We start from the raw sequence: 20,060 nt of genomic DNA on the forward strand, positions 1-20,060 counted from the left end.
TTTCAGAAACAGAAACATCACGAGCTCCTTTAGGCAAAGTGAACGCGCCTCTTGTTTTCCCTTAAACAGAATGTCTTTTGTTAGTAATTTAGGGCATGGGAGTCTTGAGTTTTCATTGACTGAGTCTTCATATGAGCGCTTTTTTTTTCTTAATCAATCAAGCATGAATCAGTCTGTTCAACATTCAGTTTGAAAGATTTTTGCACACATTGCAGCAGTTCTTTTTTTTACTTAAAAACATCAAGTCAATGAAAATTAAGACTGTGAAAAATCAATTGGATACTTGCAGATTTCATTTTCCAGAACCTTGAGTTCATTTTGGCACCTCTTGCTTAATTGTTTTCCTGTTGGAAGAGGTTGATTAGATTTTTTTTTCTTGCGATGCCAAACAAAAATGGAATCTAATGATAAATAACTGAGAAACATGATTGTGGAATGGAAAATTAATGCTTCAAACGCTGCCCCAAGGACAAAGACCATCCCCAAACATCAGCTAACAGATTTTTTTTCTGCATTTGCTAGCTTTGCAAATGCTTCAACTGGTGTCTTGAACTTACCGCAAAATGTCTTGGAAATCTTTTTTTAAAACTAAATAAATAAAAAATTGAAGCGTGGCATGCTGTTGTGCTGTGGATCATTCACAAGCTCAGTTTAAAGGTCTGCAAATCAGTTTGAAATTTCCATTTCCAGTTGCTTCAGATGGTTGCACGAAATGACTCCAAATTGTTGTGCAGACTGGAATCCGTTTAACACTGATGCTGGACTCCAACAGCTTCAGTCTGTGAGGCCAATAGTCAGGTAGTGTATGATGGTAGCTAAGAGTCCAACAACATCTAAAGGGTTACAGGCTGGCTGCCCTGCTGTGACCCGTATTAAACCAATTCCAGTCCACATGAACATTTGAAGTCAGTTCATGTGAACATTTGCAATCATGGTCAAAGCACTTCATGTTAAGATTTAGGCTTTCAGCACCTTTTCTCCTCTGCAGAGGTGAAGGACAACATTGGAAACTAATGGTAATATGGAAGAGTCATGGAGGTAGAGGTATCCCTACCAGGTTTCTTAGGGATTCTAGTGAAGGTCCCTTTGATCGTCCGGCAGTGAGAGTTATCTCCCCCGCATACTCCACACTTGTCTTCAGCTTTGTTGGACCCGATTTCCTTGTCGCAGCCCACTTTCTGCAAAAAGAGATGTTCACCGTATCATCAGAGCAGAGAATCAGGGGAAGCATTGTTTGGAAATGAACACAATCAAATGCACAGGTCAAATTTGCAACTCCTAATATATTTTTTCCCAATGAAAGTGCAGGTGTTATGTGTGCTCCACAACAGCAAGTTGTGATACCACACATCTAATACAGTTTCTGGCAGATCTTTACATTTGTCACCCAAAAAGAAAAGGAAGTGGGGAGCAAGTCTCTGGTTCAGTGGTTGGGAACCTTCAGCCATGAAGTGTAATTAGGCCCATGAGGCTATTTCAGCCAAGACATGCTGACCTGCTTTGCAGGTTTGATGGGCAAAAATGTGACTGGGCTAAAAAGGGGTTTGCAGGCCCAAAGCACTTTGCACTGGGCTTTCAAACACCAACGAATGGCTTTGCAAGCACCAGCAGAGGATGTCATTGTGGTATCAGGTGATTGAAAGGTGAGGGGCTCCACCCACCTATCAAACCTGGCCCAGGGGCGGGGAGATAAGGATTCAGGCCCCCAGCTGGATTCAGTTCTCCATGCCTGCTCTAGTTTATATGGCCGAGTAAACTTCAGGGACTCAAAAGCAATTTTGGCAGTTCAGGAGTTACTCTGCACAATTTACTGCATCCATTCATGACTTGCAGAAGCCAGGTAAATTCTGGTCTTACAGAATATACTTATGCAGATTGTGGAATTCCACATTTCCTGGCAAATAATTTTTGGAATCTGTTCAAAATTTTGGTGTCATTTTCTTCAATGGGTTACATCTCAGGCATAACCATTGGAAGTTTTAAGCAGAGATGCTGGCAAAATTCTTCCAGCTCAGGGCCTCAATGAGTTTCAGGTACTTGATAATGCTTGCTTCAAAGGAGAAGTGAGCACCAGAAGCTCCCATGTTCTTCTCCAGATCAGATTAAAATCCAAGCTGGAGAAGATTTCCTGCCTATCCCTCTTTGAAAAGCACCTCACCAAAGCTGGGTGGCAGTGGATCAAAATCTACCTGCTTCAGGGGACCACCGTACCCCAGACCAAAATTTTCTGGGCTCAGCTCTTCAAAGCACTTCCATGGCTTCTCTGCTGCTTTGTTAAGGGGGTGCTTTCAGAAGTACCCCTCAGAATATAATAATAATAATAATAATAATAATAATAATAATAATAATAATAATAATAATTTATTATTTATACCCCGCCCATCTGGTTGGGATTCCCCTGCCACTCTGGGCGGCTTCCAACTAGGATTAAAATACATCAAATATCACAGATTAAAAACTTCCCTAAACAAGGCTGCCTTTAGGTATTTTCTAAATGTCAGGTAGCTGTTTATCTCTCTGACCTCTGATGGGAGGGTGATCCACAGGGTGGGTGCCACTACCGAGAAGGCCCTCTGCCTGGTTCCCTGTAGCTTTGCTTCTCGCAGTGAGGGAACCGCCAGAAGGCCCTCAGCGCTGGACCTCAGTGTCCAGGCAGAACGATGAGGGTGGAGACGCTCCTTCAGGTATACTGGACCGAGGCCGTTTAGGGCTTTAAAGGTCAGCACCAACACTTTGAATTGTGCTCGGAAACGTACTGGGAGCCAATGTAGGTTTTTCAAGACCAGTGTTATGTGGTCTTGGCGGCCGCTCCCAGTCACCAGTCTAGCTGCCGCATTCTGGATTAGTTGTAGTTTCCGGGTCACCTTCAAAGGTAGCCCCACGTAGAGCGCATTGCAGTAATCCAAGCGGAAGATAACCAGAGCATGCACCACTCTGGTGAGACAGTCTGCAGGCAGGTAGGGTCTCAGCCTGCGTACCAAGTGGAGCTGATAAACAGCTGCCCTGGATACAGAATTAACCTGCGCCTCCATGGACAGCTGTAAGTCCAAAATGACTCCCAGGCTGCGCACCTGGTCCTTCAGGGGCACAGTTACCCTGTTTAGGACCAGGGAGTCCTCCACACCTGCCCGCCTCCTGTCTCCCACAAACAGTACTTCTGTCTTGTCAGGATTCAATCTCAATCTGTTAGCCGCCATCCATCCTCCAAATCCAGCTGCCAAAATGAGAGGAGCTGAGCTTTAGACCCCCCATCCCCAGAAATGTCAGGGGCAATTATTCAATGCAAAGCTGTAACAAAGAAACACACAGGGAGGAAAACATTGCTGGCAACTGAACATGAGACCTTCTCTCATAAAAGAATTTTGTCCTTCACCCTCTCCAATTAAAAGTCACACTATGTTTATGTGACAACAGCCCCACGGATACTACTAGCCCAGAGATGGGAAGAAGAAAGAGTCCCTACCGAAGGGGAATGACAAACTAAGCTGATGGACTACACCGAAATGGCAAAGCTGACTGGAAAGCTCAGGAACTAAGAGAACAAAAAACTTTTTGAAAGAATGGGGAAAATTATAATTTATTTAGGAGACCACTGTAAGCAGATGAGATCATTAGCAGGATTTTAACCTCACTTGCAACGTAACAAACAGTATGGATAACGTGGATGGATACAAAATATAGATTACAAAATAATACACAGTTGAAAATGTTGACAATAGGACCCATTGGAGGGGATGGGGGGAAGTCTCGAGATTCAGAGAAATCTCTTTATATGGATATGTATTTGGTATTATTATAAACTTATATTTGTAAAATCAAATAAAAACGATTTCAAAAAAGAAGAAGCCACGCCATGTATATTTGACTGAACACGTCTTGCAAGGTCTTTTGTGAACAGCTCCAGCTAAAAAGAGCAACTGGGATGGTCAGGAAGACCTCACTCACCACACATTCCCCACGCACACAGATGCTGAAGGGGTCTTTGTATGAACAGCGAGTCCCATCATGGGTGAGTTGTTTCATGTAGGCAACATCTCCCGTCTCTCTGGATTGGCAGTAGAGTTGGCATCTTTTGGTAGCTACACGGTGTAGAAATGTGGACAGAATATGTGCCCAAACCCGTGAACAATTGTTGGATTACACAAGCAGCACATACCACATTCACATCAATCCTTCAAACTACTTTAAACCATCATGCTTTTCCTCAAAGAATTATGGGAGATGCAGTTTCTTGATGGTGTTGAGAGTTGTTAGGAGACCCTTGTTCTGCTCCCAGAGCTACAATTCCCAGGGTGGTTTAACAGCAATCCCTCTGGCCCTGATTCAGTTTGGGACCCAAAATCATGGCCAGGTCAGATCAAGGCCCAATCAGGATTACTGAAATGAGCCCTGGACCGAACCAGAAGGCACCTAATATAAATACAATTACAGTAATACCTTGGAAGTCCAACAGAAACCGTTCCAGAAGTCTGTTCGACTTCCAAAACATTCAAAAACCAAAGCACGGCTTCTGATTGGCTGCAGAAAGCTCCTGGAGCCAATTGGAAGCCGCAGAAGCCTCATTGGACGCTTGGCTTCCAAAAGAATGTTCAAAAGCTGGAACATTCACTTCTGGGTTTCGATCATTCGGGAGCCAAAATGTTCAAGAACTAGGCTGTTTGAAAACCAAGTTGCGGCTGTATTGAACAGCCCTAATATAAATACAATAAATGACTAAAGCTACCTTTCTAGCTATCTCTCTATCATCTCCCTAGTCTCAGCTTTCCGAGCACGCTTAGTTGTCAGAGAAGCTATAAAGGGTCACTATGAAAGCCTCTTTTAGGCCAGGCTCATCTTTAATCAAAGGAGATCAATCTGTGCTACACGAAAGACTTGAGTTGAGTTGGTAGACTAAAGATCTAACAAAATTCCTTCCCTAGTTATATTTAACCAGTCACTGCGTTTTGTAATAGTTCTGGTTATTAATGCTCAAGAGAAGAATTTATTATTGAGAAGTGGCTTTTGGATGGCTTCCCTAAAGGTAAAGGGTAAAGGGGCCCCTGACCATCAGGTCCAGTCGTGTCCGACTCTGGGGTTGGGGCGCTCATCTCGCTCTATAGGCCGAGGGAGCCGGCGTTTGTCCGCAGACAGCTTCCGGGTCATGTGGCCAGCATGACTAAGCTGCTTCTGGCGAACCAGAGCAGCACATGGAAACGCCATTTACCTTCCCGCTGGAGCGGTCCCTATTTATCTACTTGCACTTTGATGTGCTTTTGAACTGCTAGGTGGGCAGGAGCTGGGACCGAGCAACGGGAGCTCACCCCATTGCAGGGATTCGAACCGCCGACCTTCTGATCAGCAAGCCCTAGACTGTGATTTAACCCACAGCGCCACCTGGGTCCCTATGGCTTCCCTACTGGAGGGAAAAGAGTTGGTGGAGGGGAATGAACATTGCCCATCTGCTATTTGTTCTTCTTTCCCAACTCCTTTGCAACGTTCAAAACAGCTCTTTGCAGAAGAGGACCGACCATCACTTACCATCAGGATGTTCATAAGGCAGCCAGTGGTGTTTACTGCTCTGGTACTCAAAATGTGAGTTGCGTTGTTGACACTGCTGGGCTCGGAAGTCTTCGTGATGTTTTGGACATTCCTCCATGTTGCACAACTGGTACTCAAAGTTGACGCCGGCACAATCCTGACCCCCGTTAAGAGGCCTTAATGGGGAGAAACGAGGCCTGATTAGAATGCTTGAAGGTAACTTTATCATATGTGGTAGACTTGTAAAGTGATAAAAGCTTTCTGGCAGATGAAATGAAATGGAGAGGGGAAAAAAATGTTTAAGATCACTTTTGTTCAGAAACCAGAAGCTTTCTTATTAGGAATTTCAGGTATCAACATTCCAAAGGAACAGAAAAGACTTTTCATGTATGGAGGAACAACTGTGCTGAAATGGCAAAACTGACTGGAAAACTCAGAAACCAAGAGGACAAAAACTTTATAAAAGAATGGGAAATTTTTATAAGAAGTTATTTAGGAGACCACTGTAAGCAGATGGAAACAGTGGCAGGGTTTTGAATTCACTTGTAGTGTAACGATTACCATGGATAATATGGATTGATATAAAAGTTAGAGTATGGAAGAATATGCTGTTCTAAAGGTTCAAAATGGGACCCCATGCAGGGGGTGTGGGGAAGTCCTGAGATTCGGAGGAATCAATGTATATGGATAGATGTTTGGATTTTTATAACTTTGTATTTGTGAAACCAAATAACAACGATTTCATAATAATAATAATAATAATAATAATAATAATAATAATAATAATAATAATAATAATATGCTTGGGGCTGGGTCTAAGCTGGATCGGATCCCAGCCCCCCACTCTCTCCCCTTCCAGACCACAAACCCCATTGATCCATCTCTACACCTGTCTGGCTTTTGACTCAGGGAGTCCTGAGTAGTTTTTCTTTCGAGCCACTGACTATAGTGCTCATCAGAGGGCACCCTCCTTATATCCACCCTGAGATGTTGTGCGCGCAAAAGGTCGCAGGAGAAGCGCCGCCGACTTACGCAGGATTGTTGCATAGTCTCGTTCTAAAGCGAACGCCGGTTCCGCATGTCCGAGAGCAGGAGCCAAATTTCGTCCAGGCTCCCCAGCTGCCATCCTGCTTCAGCTGGTTGGTGTTTTTCCACATGCAGTGACCTTTGTAGCACCACTAAGGGTAAAGTGAGAAATGAGACAAAAAAATAAACAAATTAGACCCTCTGAAGTCGCCCTGATCTCTTAACCTGAACTCCTTATTTTAATTGTTAAAACGAGAAGAACATTGCTGGATCAGGCCAGTGACTCATCTAGTCCAGAATTCTGTTCTCACAGTGGCCAATCAGATGTCCGCGAGAAACCTGCAAGCAGGATCCGAACAGAAGAGGACTTCTGCCTCCTGTGGTCTCCAGCAACTGGTATTCAGAAACCTTGCTGCCTCCAAGGGTGGAGGCAGAGCATAGCCATTGTGGCTTGCAAGTTATCACAAGCCCTCTCCTTCATGGTTTTTGTCTAAGCCTCTGTATTTTAATGTATCAATGAAATTGCTTCACGGTGTATTTTAATGGTGTGTTGTTGTTTCTGTTAGCATAACTGAGTTTGTACTTAATTAATAATTAATTAACAGTTAATTAATTACCCCAGTCCATGCCTTCAGGATAGGGTCTCTATCAATGGTCTCCCATGGTTCGGATGCATGGGTCATACTCATTAGGAGCTGTGCATTCATTAGGTAAAGGTAAAGGGAAACCCTGACAATTACAGTCATGAACGACTCTGGGGTTGCAGCGCTCATCTTGATTTACAGGCCGAGGGAGCCGGCGTTTGTCCGCTTCCACAGACAGTATTTCCGGGTCATGTGGCCAGCATGACTAAGCCACTTCTGGCGAAGCCAGAGCAGCGCACGGAATCCCCGTTTACCTTCCCGCCATAGCGGTACCTATTTATCTACTTGCACTGTGTGCTTTCGAACTGCTAGGTTGGCAGGAGCTGGGACTGAACAACGGGAGCTCACCCTGTCGCGAGGATTCAAACCGCCAACCTTTTGATCGGCAAGCCCAAGTGGTACAGTGGTTTAACCCACAGCGCCACCCGCGTCCCTGTGCATTCATTACCGGAGGCCTAATTCTGTGAAAAAGCCACACATAGTTGAAATCAGACAGATCTGCTCCCGTTGGTGAATATCTTTTTATTTATTTATTTTATGCAAGCATTCTAATGCAAGCATTTTCTGATTTGGTGGTTCGTTGAAACAGATTTTATCCTTTGTATCTCCTCTTCTGTAACCTCACCTTAAGCCACTGAAAGCTGCTGTGGTGTATAAGGAGTTGGAAATAAATAAAAAACACCTCTGCATCTCTCTGCCCTGAAATGTATTGGGACATGTAAACTTGAAGATACATACTCACTTTACTGGGTGCACATTCCGTTCCATCCAGTGGGGGCCCCTTCTTTGTCTTGCAGAAGTAGGGGTTGTCCGGATGGCTGCACCACAACTGTTTACACGGGTCGAAAGTTCGGAACTAGAAAAAGGGAGATGCCTGGATAAGTTTTTGATCTCAGAGAATTATAGTATTGTGGAGTTGGAAGGGACCCCAAGGGTCATCTTGCTCAACCCCCTGCAATGCAGGAATCACAACTAAAGAATCCCTGGTGAATGGACACCCAACCTCTGTTCAGTGGCAGAGGAAGCCACTCCGGCACCCGGAGCAGCAGCTTGTAGCACCGCACACGCACACACAGCGTCGCACATAGCACGCATGTGCAGTGTTGCTATGTCGCGACGCCTTGCATGCGCACAGCATCGCAGGTTGATGGGAGCAGCGCTCCAGCCCTGATCCCAGCACCATCCATATGTCGCTGGAGCGCCGGCAAGCCACGGAGCGAGGTTTTTTACCGGGCGGCTTGGGAGGCACCGTTGCCCTGCCGCCCGGTAAAAAGCCTCGCTCCGCAGCTTGCTCACTCACCTGCTCGTTGCGCACAGGCGGAGGCAAGGGGCGGGCCAAGTGTCACCCCCCCAGGGTGGCACCCGGGGCGGCCCATTCACATCGCCCCCCCTTGCTACGCCCCTGCCTCTGTTAAAAAAACAGAGGAGAGCCCACCACCTGGCAGGGGGTATCAAGCAGCACTTATTGTCAGAAAGTTCTTCCTAAATTTTATCCAGAATCTCCTTTCTTGTAATTCATAGAATCATAGAGTTGGAAGAGACCACAAGGGCCATGCAGTCCAACCCCCTGCCAATTCGAGTCAGTTGGTTTCGGTGCTGCCTTCTGGAGCTGTAGAAAGCAAGGTTGCTTCATCTTTCATATGACAGCCCTTCAGAAATGTAAGATTGCTATCATATCACTTCTCAGCCTTCTCTTCTTCAGGTTAAACCCACCTAACTTCCTCCACCATTCCTCTTGAGATTTGGTTTCCAAACCCTGTATCATCCTGGTTGCCCTGCTCTGGGCACATTCCAGCTTATCAATGGTTTGCCCTGTTCTCTCCTTTTTTTGGGGGGGGGGTGAGATCTAGATTGAATTACATGAAGAACCAACTTGGGCTTACCTTTCATGATACATAATATAATGAAATATAACAACATAGAAAGCTGCCTTATACCGAGTCAGACCATTGGTCCATCCAGCTCAATATTGCCTTCACTGACTGAAAGCGACACTCAAGGGTTTCAGACAGGTTTCCAAATCTACCTGGAGATGCCATTGGGGATTGAACCCAGTTCTGCATGCAAAACTGGGATCTTTCAAAAGTTCAATGGTTTGGTCCGGTTTTACTTTCTAGAATACGCTTTGGACATACCGCTGTGCACATTTTGTAGCCCACTCCAAAATCAAAACGGCACTGTTCATCCATGGAATAATTGATCCCCGGCAGGTCAGGAAGTTTGGGCCAGTCATGTTCAAAGGGATCATCAAGGAGGCAGCCGTAGGAGCTATTGCAGAAACGAAGGAGAAGAGAGTCATCTGATGGAAATGCATAAGCCACAACTTATAGCAGAGGGCCTTCTCGGTGGTGGCGCCCACCCTGTGGAATGCCCTCCCATCAGATGGCAAGGGAATAAACAACTACCTGACTTTTAGAAGACATCTGAAAGCAGCCCAGTTTAGGGAGGTTTTTCATGTTTGATGTTTTATCATGTTTTTAATGTTCTGTTGGGAGCCCCCCAGAGTGGCTGGGATATATTATTATTATTATTATTATTATTATTATTATTATTATTATTATTGCCAATGAGTTTAAGTAAGGAAGGCATTCCTTATCCACAGCCCATCTTTTCGATCTGTTTACAGCATCAAGTAATAGATAATGGAGATTAACACATGGTGACCAACACCAGAGGGCACTGCAGGGCTGATAAACTTTCGAGCAAACATATTCAGTTCAAATGAACTGGGATTGCAGAACGTGAGTTTATCAATGCTGGCAACAGCAGTTCTTGAATTAAAGATATGGGTGGTTCTTGCACTTGAAAAGAGTAAACATTCTCCTGTTTGCCTTATTGTGTTTGGGATCTCTCAGGCTGATTTGCAAGAGGGCTGGTAGGCCCTTCAGATTGTTTGCTCTCTCCCAGTTTCTAGTTCCAGATAGCCACCCCATTCCCCAGTTCACTAAGTCCCCTAACTCTGAGACTGATAGTAACAGAAGAGCATGTCTGTGACAACTGATGTTACTGAAGCACACATTTCTTAATGCTCATGTAAAATACAAGGGAGGGAGGAGGAGAATAAAGGTTCCTTGGTGGTGGTGGTGGTGGAGAAGGGGATCAGTTCCCAAAGACAAAAGGATCCCAATTGATTGGGCTCATAATAAACCAGGGGTGGCTAATCTGTAGCCCTCCGGATGTTGCTGAACTACAACTCCTATGAACCCCAGTCATCATCGGGGATGATGGGAGATGCAGTTCAGCAACATCTGGAAAGCCACAGTTAAGTCACCCCTGGAATATCAAACGAGGCATTTTCCACGAAGGGCTGCACCCCCCCCACTATCCACCCCAAAACATCAGTAACAACTGTTGCATCAGGTGCTTTGCTATTGGTCTTTAAAAATGCATTAACTGCTTGTCAAAATTGGAACAATAAATCTCCACATCTGTGCACCAACGTCCTTTGCTGTAAGTCACTATGAAGGAAGAGAGGGTCAGGGTTGTTCTTCTTGGTCCTGCTGTTCACCTGCCTTCTGCAACCCATTGTTTCCTCCTGATTCAGTTCTTAAAGCTTCCAAGCCATATCTGAGACTTTGCCTGGACACCAGCCAAGCTTTGGCTTTCCCCATGTGCGCTCCCTAGTCTTGTTCGTACAGCATATGCTGGCCACCGGTTGGTCCTTACTGTATATATCTTTTGACTTCTTGGCCACTGCATCGGGACCAGTGGTATCGATGGAACGCTGCTTGCACCAGGGGAGCCATGACACTCCCCATTGCTGTCTCATCCCCACACCGGTTCCCTTGTCCGTCATGCTCCATTCCCAACCTGAAATCACAGACCAGCATGGTGGAATTAATTGGGGCCAAGAGTGGAGGAGGATGAAACCATCTTACACATACAAAGTGACTTTGATCAGCTTCTCTTTTACTCTGATCAATTTTACCAGGCTGGTCTAGGTAAGCTCAGGGATGGAGAGCCCTGTGGCTTTCCAGATTCTGCAGGACAAACATTCCCATCATCCTTGACCATTGGTCATGCTGAGCTGGGTTGATGGGAGACAGAACTCAACAATATGTGTAGGACTACACATATCTCAACCCTTCCCAAGCTCCTTCAATTCCAGGTTTTCGAGAAGGGAAAGCATGACAGCCATTGCAGTCTGAATTTCACAGAACCAGACCCATCATTAGGACTCCATTGCAGTTGAAAACCAGGGTCTGTGTTGTTCTGCTTTAGACAGACATTTAGAAGGCTAGTCTAGGATCCTTCTCCCTGAACACTGGTGGGTGGTGGGTGGTTCATTAGGGTGCAAGAAGCATTGTCATACCAGCCTCAGTCTGCCCCATCTGCTAACCCTCAGGGGTGCGGAAATTTTTTGGCCTGGCAGATATTTTTTTTATTTCTCCGCCTTCCTCCCAAGAGGACTCACTTTGACAGGTGGATGGCTGGATGTCATTGCGACATCAGATGACTGATAGGTGGGCATTCTGGTAGATTGGAAGAGTTTGCTTCGCCATCACATTCTCTGCAAGGAACATGATGGTGAAGCAGCACCCAGCAGGAATATAACCCTCCCGTCAGCTGATGGACAGTTGGGTGTGGTTTGAGGGAAATGGCCTTACTGGCCAATTTGGACATCCTGGTGGGTCAAGATTGGCCAGCAGGCCAAAGATTCCCTAGCACAGGGGCATAAGAAGGACCCTATTGGATCTCATCGAGTCCTGCATCCTGTTCTCATAGTGGCCAGACTTCCATGGGAAACCCACAACGAGGACCCAAACTGTCACAGATGGGGTGTTGGCTACTCCCGAGTAAGCACTCCACACATCCTCTGGATTTTCATAGTTTTATTGTGCATGCTATATACAGTGGTGAGATGTCTCAAATCATGTCTGCTCTGCATGGGGCAGAAGCCCACAATGGCGTCTCGTGGGCTCTGACCCCCCTTTTAAGCCTGGGCATCCAAACGCCCCTCCTCCTTGCTCTATGGGTCCTCCGTGGTCCCAAACCAGGCTCCTGAGGTGCCGGTCTACCTCCTTTCCAGCCCCTGCTGAAGCTAGCTCCTCCCCTGCTTCCCTGCTACCAGCCTGGAGCTGAGCCACCAGGACTCTGCAGAGCCCTGGACCCGTCTTAACCCTTCCTGTTCCTGATTTAAGCTCCCAGACTTGCTGCTGCTCTCCCATCTGATGGAAGTAAGCAGAGTGGGCTGCTCTCTGCAAGCCCTCTCTCTTACACAAACACTCCTTGTGATTCCCAACAACTGGAATTCAGAGGCATCCTGCCTCCATCTTACGGGCATTCGGAGGCATACTATTGAGACTTACACATGGCCAGTTTCATGGGCGACCACAAAAGCTGAAGAAAATCCATCTTCGTGGTTAAGAGTGCAGCTTCTGACAGGATGACACATGCCTGTTACTGGAGCATAGCCTGTTGAAAATGCGAAAGACTTGGGTTTTAAAAACAAAACAAAGCACTGTTTTCTTAGCCCTCCATGGCTACAGCTATATCGTGAAGCCTTAACCTACTGACAGAACAAAATTGTCAAAGGTCAATGGGTGCAGAAGGAGGCATTTCTTTACAGTTCTGTGCAAATGAAAAAGAGAGATTTCCAGTTGCGTCATATGAAGAGAGCTAGCTGCCTTACACTGTGTGTATGTAGCTTAGAATTGTGGCAGTGACTCTCCAGGATTTCCAGCGGGGATCGTGCCCAGCCCTACGTAGAGGGTCTTCACCATGCAAAGCAGATGCACTGAGCTATGACCTTCCCCAAGCCCTTTCTTTATCTGTCTACTGCACCCTTTCTCCCCTTACTCCATCTCCTTCCGAGTAGGAAGGAACCTTAAAGAAAAATGGCTACTAGAAACCAGGGTGTGTGATTGCCATCACCATCAGAGTAATATGAAGCTGGGAGAGATTCGGGAAATCTTTACAACCCATTCCGAGCTTCTAAATTCCTAGTTCTTTTAATAACTATTAGAAGTTCTCTAGTTTTATTTCATAAACCTAGTGGAGTAATAATAATAATTGGGAGAGAAATGGCTGAACACATTCCCCAGTAGGGATAGATTGAGTTACTAAACTCTGACCAACTCTGAATAAGGAGAGACGAAATGACTTGTGAATTCTGGCTGGATTCCACTTGCCCGAATCAAGTAAGTAGAATCTTGCAAACAGCCAACACAGCAAAATACTTGTTTTAAAAAAAAAGTCTTGGTCACGCTACCTTGCATTCCAGCTGGTCCAAAATCCTGCCTGGTTAGGAATATAGCATGATCGTGGTGCTCTGAGTGGCTGGAGTCTGCTTTCTGTTGCTGATATGCCCAGCGGCAAACATTCTCCAGGCTCCGGGATGGATTTCCTCGTTCAATAAGGCTGATGGACTGAGAAAGAATGTGATATATGTTAGATGGGTCTGATCACAAATGGAGAGATTGCTGCTGGTCAGGCCAGGCGCCAGCGCTCAGCACGGCAGAGCAAATGATGTGGCTCTGGAGAGCCCTGCAGTGGTGATATTCTTGTTTTTTTCATTCTATTCTGGAAAAAATAAGATGGCAGCAACTGCAGCTGATAGCTCAGTTGGCTAGAGCAGTGTTTCTCAACCTTTTTTGGGCAAAGGCACACTTGTTTCATGAAAAAAATCACGAGGCACACCACCATTAGAAAATGTTAAAAAAATTAACTCTGTGCCTATATTGACTATATATAAAGTAATTCTCCCACGGCACACCAGGCAACATCTCGCGGCACACTAGTGTGCCGCGGAACAGTGGTTGAGAAACACTGGGCTAGAGTGTGGTGTTGATAATGCCAGGGTTGCAGGTTCGATCCCCGTATGGGACAGCTGCATATTCAGGTTGGACTAGATGATCCTCAAGGTCCCTTCCAACTCCATGATTCTATGAATATATGAATCTATTCTATGATTCTATGCGTCACCTGGCACATGGCCTCATGGTGAGGAGCTGCACATGGTTGCCCCACCCCATTACTCCATAGTACAGGTGTGGGGAACTTCAGGGACTGAATCTGGACCTCTATGCCTCTCTGTTTGGCCCTTGGATCTTTCCCCAGGACACACCCCTTATCCTTGAGCCACACTCCTCACTGACCCCAAGTGTTTTTGCCTTGATGGAGCATGTCCTTGAATTCTGATAATGCTTTTTGCTCCCCTGGATGGAGGTTGGAGAGCAGTGTATGAAGAAACTAGGCTACTGTTGATCTACTCCTTTGCCTCACAAGCTGGAGACACATCATCATCATCATCATCATCATCATCATCATCATCATCATATTTATACCCCACCCATCAGGCTGGGTTTCCCCAGACACTCTGGGCGGCTTTCAGCATATCTAGAAACATAAGACATCAAACATTTAAAACTTCCTGAAACAGGGCTGACTTTAGATGCTTTCTAAAAGTTGTGTGGTTCTTTATCTCCTTGACATCTGATGGGAGGGCGTTCTACAGGGAAGAATACTGAGAAGGCCCTCTGCCTGGTTCCCTGTAACTTCACATCTCACAGTGAGGAAACCCCCAGAAGGCCCTCGGAGGTAGACCTCAGTGTCCGGGCTGAAAAATGAGGGTGGAGGCACTCCTTCAGGTATACTGAAGGTGGCAGCCCTGTCAGGTCAGAACATCTGCCCTCAGTTGCGTAAATGAAAGACGGAACTCTGTGCATGGTTCAAATCAAATCAAATACTACTGATAGTGTTTTGGATCTTCTGCTATAAACACACTCTTTTTTTCTGGCTCAAGGCAGTCAGATCTGCTTGTTGTAGCTGCATATTAGAAACTTTGCAGAAGACATTACCTCCGATGTTTATATTCTTTATCCCAGTAATGAATTGGGGGCTACCCTTTTCTCTGCGGGGGAAGCCACGTGCAGAACAAACGCTCAATGAGTGAGACAGTCTCAGAACCAGGACAATTGTGGCTGCACAGCTGGGCTTTGCTTACATTCCCAACTGCTGGGGGAGAAGAGGCAACCCTCTTGGAAAATAAATCTGAGGCCAATGACATGCATAGAGCTGCCAGCATTTCTGCCAAGGGAGGCTTGAAGCAGCAGTGTTGTGCACTTAGATGAAAAGGCAATAAATATTTATTAGTGCTCCAGGTTATTGATGAAGTGGTCCTTCCACCCACCCAAGAAGAATATTTATTAGCACTTAAGGATATTAATGAAGCAGTCCTTTCCCTCGCCCAAGAAGCATTATACTGTCCAACTAAGTGATAGAATAATGATATATTCAAATGACTGCTGTGTTCAGCCATTTATATCCATAGAACCAAGCCTGCTTTCTCTTTGACTTTTTGGAGAAAGAGAAGTAGTAGCATCATAAAGAGAACCCTGGCAGCCAAACTACAGATTATGCAGAAGGGGTGGCAAAATTATGAACTGCAGTGCCAAGGGGTGTATGTTAGAGAGAGAGAGAGAGAGAGAGAGAGAGAGAGAGAGAGAGAGAGAGAGAGAGATCAGTGCCTCTAATATCAAACGAAAGTGGTGAGTGCCAACAGAATTGTAGCCAAAATAAAGCTGAGAAACTTGAGTGAGATGTCAGTATGCTGGAAGGAACCCGTACGGTCCGCAAAAGTAAAATCTAGATGATCTAGATATCAATATTGATATTGATATAGATGAGATGATCTACAGATCCAAGTCATGCCTCTAAACCATGGGTAGGCAAACTAAGGCCCGGGGGCCTCATCCGGCCCAATCACCTTCTAAATCCGGCCCACGGATGGTCCGGGAATCAGCGTGTTTTTACATGAGTAGAATGTGTGCTTTTATTTAAAATGCATCTCTGGGTTATTTGTGGGGCATAGGGATTTGTTCATTTTTTCCCTTCTAAATATAGTCCGTCCGTCCCCACAAGGTCTGAGGGACAGTGGACTGCACCCCTGCTGAAAGTCTGCTGACCCCTGCTGTAAGGGGGGGGGGAGTATAGGGAACCTCCCCCTATCATCAGGAGTAGCTCCTCCCCAAGCAGCGATGGAAGCGTGGGGTCTGAAGGGGCTAGTCAGGAAGCGGAGAGAGAGTGCCAGGTCTCTGGCAGTATGGGAGAGCCCCTGCTCCACAGGCGGGAAGAGAGAGGGGCGGAAAGGGGGGAAGGGGAAAGGAAGGAGCATAGACCCTTTCTCCCGGCACCGGATTTACGGAGGAGGAGAAAGGGGAGGAGATTCACTGTCCCGAGACTATTATGTTGGCCGAAATCGCGCAGAGGGGCAGTGCCGGATTCTGGATCGGAATAAGCAGACATGTTTCCAACACCTCGTTACACTGTAAATAGAGTGCACCAATAAAGACTGTTAAAAGACAAGCATGTGGAAGGTCGTTACGCTGGAGTAGTCGCAATAACTCCTGACCCCTGCTCTAACCTGTCTCCCCAGGCCACAGCCTTCACTTATCCTGCTTCACACCCTCTTTGAATGTTTTTGCCTACGTGGAATGTGCTTTTGAATTCTGCTAATGCCTCTCAGCTTCCAAAATGGAGGGGTATATCTGTTGAAAGTAGCCTACAGTACATAGGTAGAATTCACCTTTGCTGCCCCACCCACTTTTGCCCCGGGCTCCGCCCACCACTGACTCATGGCCCCTGGAAGAGGATGCATCCTTAAGGCTGAAAAGGTTTCCCCACCCATGACTTAAAAGGTGATAATTTGAAGGTATCGCTGGGTTTTCAGAAGCTGACTGCCACTAGATGGCAAAAGAGACTTGGTCTGCTCAGTTTACTCTCCTCCCGCCAAAATACTCCTAAAGCGAAGGGACAGGATGTAGGCCAGGGCTGTGGTTTTGTGGGGTGCAAAGTGGGGCGATCTGAATCAGAAACCGAGTGGAGAATTCAGATTCCCGAGACTCTCAGCTTTCAACTTTAAAAGCAAGTTCCTAGTCCTCGCGGTTGATTTTTATTTATTTATTTGCAAAAGTGCTTGCACAATGCCAACTGAAGTCTCAGGAGCCAAAAGAGATGGTTTGGTGGAATTTCTAGTGACCTGGTCCATGCAAGGAGGTTTCAATGTTAAGCTACATTAGCAGTCCAAAGGACTAGTGAAGTTAAAAATTTGCGAAGCAATTGCTGGGTAAATCATGCAAAGTAGGATGAATCACAATGAAGTGTTTCATGTGCATCATTCCAGAGGGTGCAGATTTCAGCTGCTTCTGATAACAGGATTTGAGATTGCCGGAAGAAATATCAACAACCTCCGATATGCAGATGACACAACCTTGATGGCAGAAAGTGAGGAGGAATTAAAGAACCTTTTAATGAGGGTGAAAGAGGAGAGCGCAAAATATGGTCTGAAGCTCAACATCAAAAAAACCAAGATCATGGCCACTGGTCCCATCACCTCCTGGCAAATAGAAGGGGAAGAAATGGAGGCAGTGAGAGATTTCACCTTCTTGGGCTCCTTGATCACTGCAGATGGTGACAGCAGTCACGAAATTAAAAGACGCCTGCTTCTTGGGAGAAAAGCAATGACAAACCTAGACAGCATCTTAAAAAGCAGAGACATCACCTTGCCTACAAAGGTCCGTATAGTTAAAGCTATGGTTTTCCCAGTAGTGATGTATGGAAGTGAGAGCTGGACCATAAAGAAGGCTGATCGCCGAAGAATGGATGCTTTTGAATTGTGGTGCTGGAGGAGACTCTTGAGAGTCCCATGGACTGCAAGAAGATCAAACCTCTCCATTCTGAAGGAAATCAACCCTGGGTGCTCACTGGAAGGACAGATCGTGAAGCTGAGGCTCCAATACTTTGGCCACCTCATGAGAAGAGAAGAATCCTTGGAAAAGACCCTGATGTTGGGAAAAATTGAGGGCACTAGGAGAAGGGGACGACAGAGGATGAGATGGTTGGACACTGTTTTCGAAGCTACGAACATGAGTTTGGCCAAACTGCGGGAGGCAGTGGAAGACAGGAGTGCCTGGCGTGCTATGGTCCATGGGGTCACGAAGAGTCGGACAAGACTAAACGACTAAACAACAACGAGTGCAGAACTTTCCCTTAAAAAATAAAATAAAAAAAGAAGCCACACAAAATAACCCCAGGCTCCATTTGTTCACCAAAACAGAAAAATGCAAGGCAAAGGATAATAATGAAAAGACCTCCTGTTAGATTGTTTCTCCATTTGGTTTCTTCTCCCAGGCTCAGAATTAAAGCAAACATGATAAGGACACAGACCTTGCTTATCACCTGAGGATTAAGGCAGGACTTGAACCAGCTAGCAGAGGTGGCAGTTGCTGCAACAGGAACTCTCTCCCCTCATTACTCTTTTTGATACACACACACACACACACACACACACACACACACACACACACAATTTGGATGAGAATGGAGACAGAAGGACCATTCACATGGTTTGCTTACCTTGGTGTAGCCCAACATCATCATGCGAACCAGAACAACGTTTATGTGGACCCCCAGGGATTCATCCTGGTAAATCTCATTCACCTAAAAGAGAGAGGCAGAGAAGGTAAAATCTGAACAGTCACAAATCCAAAGTTTGATTCAGTCCACAATAAAAAGGACAACCCAATTTCTACTTTCCAAAACAGCGCGTGATGGAACAGTGGGATTTTGCAACTGGGTCAAAGGGGGGGGGGGATAACTGCATCAAGCTGGTGCATGTTGATTCTTAAAAATCTGCACCCCGAATGAGTATTCCTTCTCCTTAGTTTATATCACTGGTTCCCAAAGTGCTTCCTTCTGCGAGGGAAGACCTAGGGTGGGGGCACTAAGAGGCAAAGGGGTGCTGAAGTAAAAATAACTTTTCAGGCATTGGAAAGCTGACATCACTGGATCAAGTTCATCTATTTTGTTGAATTAATTAAACTTAATAGTTGTATTTGGATTTTGAATCAATGTGCAAATACCATATTGGCCCGAATATAAGCCACACTCCCCCTCTCCCAATTCTGACCGTGAAAAGTTAAAGTGCGGCTCAAATTCGCGACCTTACAAATATGGGTTGTTACGATATCACTGAAGGACTTTCTTCTACATTTGCCATTTACAGGTGTGTGAGTCCCTGCAGAATTTTAAGGGAACAGCTTATATTCAGGTATTGTCTCTCTCTTCCCCCCCCCTTGAATTTTAAAGGTGTGGCTTATTTGCGGGTGCGGCTTATATTCAGGCCAATACGGTAATTGCTACTGCAATTAATATTTTATGTACATTACTATCTTCCTTAGTGGGTTATGCAGAATGCTATTCTGAATAAATGCCTTTTGTAGTGTATGAGGGATGAGCTTATGGAACCAAGGGGGAAGTAGGTAAAAAAAAAGTTTATATGAACTTTTCACAATCCACCACCCTTGTCCTTCCTACTATCATCATCACATGTTCTGAGTTTTCCTTGTGCCTTTGCACAGTATGTGGGATTACACCAAAATATTTCAGGTATCGGGAAGAACCAAACCCCTGCTCTCTCCCGTGTCCCATTAATAGGGTTTGGGGGAGGGAAATTCAATTTCATTCACATCTACTTCACTAATTCACACTTTCTGTAAAAACATGGGGCTAAATCAGGGGTCCCCAGACTTACCTGGCTTTGGGCCGGTGCCTGCCGCGCCGATCGTGCGGTGGGCCGGAGGGCGGGGGAGTGCGCGCCCGTGCGCATGCGCACACACACTTACTGGCACGGTGGCACGCTTCCAGGTCGGAAAAATCGCCGAAAATTGTTTGTGCGCATGGGCCTCCCCCTGACCCGGAAGTGCACCGGAAATGACCTCTTCTGGGTTGGGAGAGGCCCATACGCATGCGCACAAACGATTGTCGGCGTTTTTTTCCGATCTGGAAGTGCGCTGCGCGCTGCAAGAGCGGGCGGCGGCAGCGGGCGGCGGGGGTCGTCGCGGGCCGGATTGGGAGGCCAATTGGGCCGCATCT

At 46.1% G+C, this 20,060-nt stretch overlaps 1 protein-coding gene across 1 annotated transcript in view; it reads right to left on the reverse strand.

The window, feature by feature from the left end:
* ADAMTS3 (ADAM metallopeptidase with thrombospondin type 1 motif 3) overlaps nt 1–20,060 on the reverse strand; it is a 141,220-nt gene that overhangs the window by 30,368 nt on the left and 90,792 nt on the right. Inside the window, exons 6-15 of the mRNA XM_035103109.3 lie at nt 18,543–18,626; nt 13,399–13,555; nt 12,497–12,602; nt 10,854–10,997; nt 9,323–9,455; nt 7,930–8,043; nt 6,550–6,695; nt 5,518–5,693; nt 3,946–4,079; nt 1,055–1,178 (exon numbers count right to left, since the gene is read on the reverse strand). Coding sequence (XP_034959000.3) covers nt 1,055–1,178; nt 3,946–4,079; nt 5,518–5,693; nt 6,550–6,695; nt 7,930–8,043; nt 9,323–9,455; nt 10,854–10,997; nt 12,497–12,602; nt 13,399–13,555; nt 18,543–18,626 — 1,318 coding nt within the window. The remainder of the gene's footprint in view (nt 1–1,054; nt 1,179–3,945; nt 4,080–5,517; nt 5,694–6,549; nt 6,696–7,929; nt 8,044–9,322; nt 9,456–10,853; nt 10,998–12,496; nt 12,603–13,398; nt 13,556–18,542; nt 18,627–20,060) is intronic.

The sequence above is a fragment of the Zootoca vivipara genome, chromosome Z1, assembly GCF_965207765.1.
Source record: "Zootoca vivipara chromosome Z1, rZooViv2.hap1.1, whole genome shotgun sequence".
Lineage (NCBI taxonomy): Eukaryota > Metazoa > Chordata > Lepidosauria > Squamata > Lacertidae > Zootoca > Zootoca vivipara.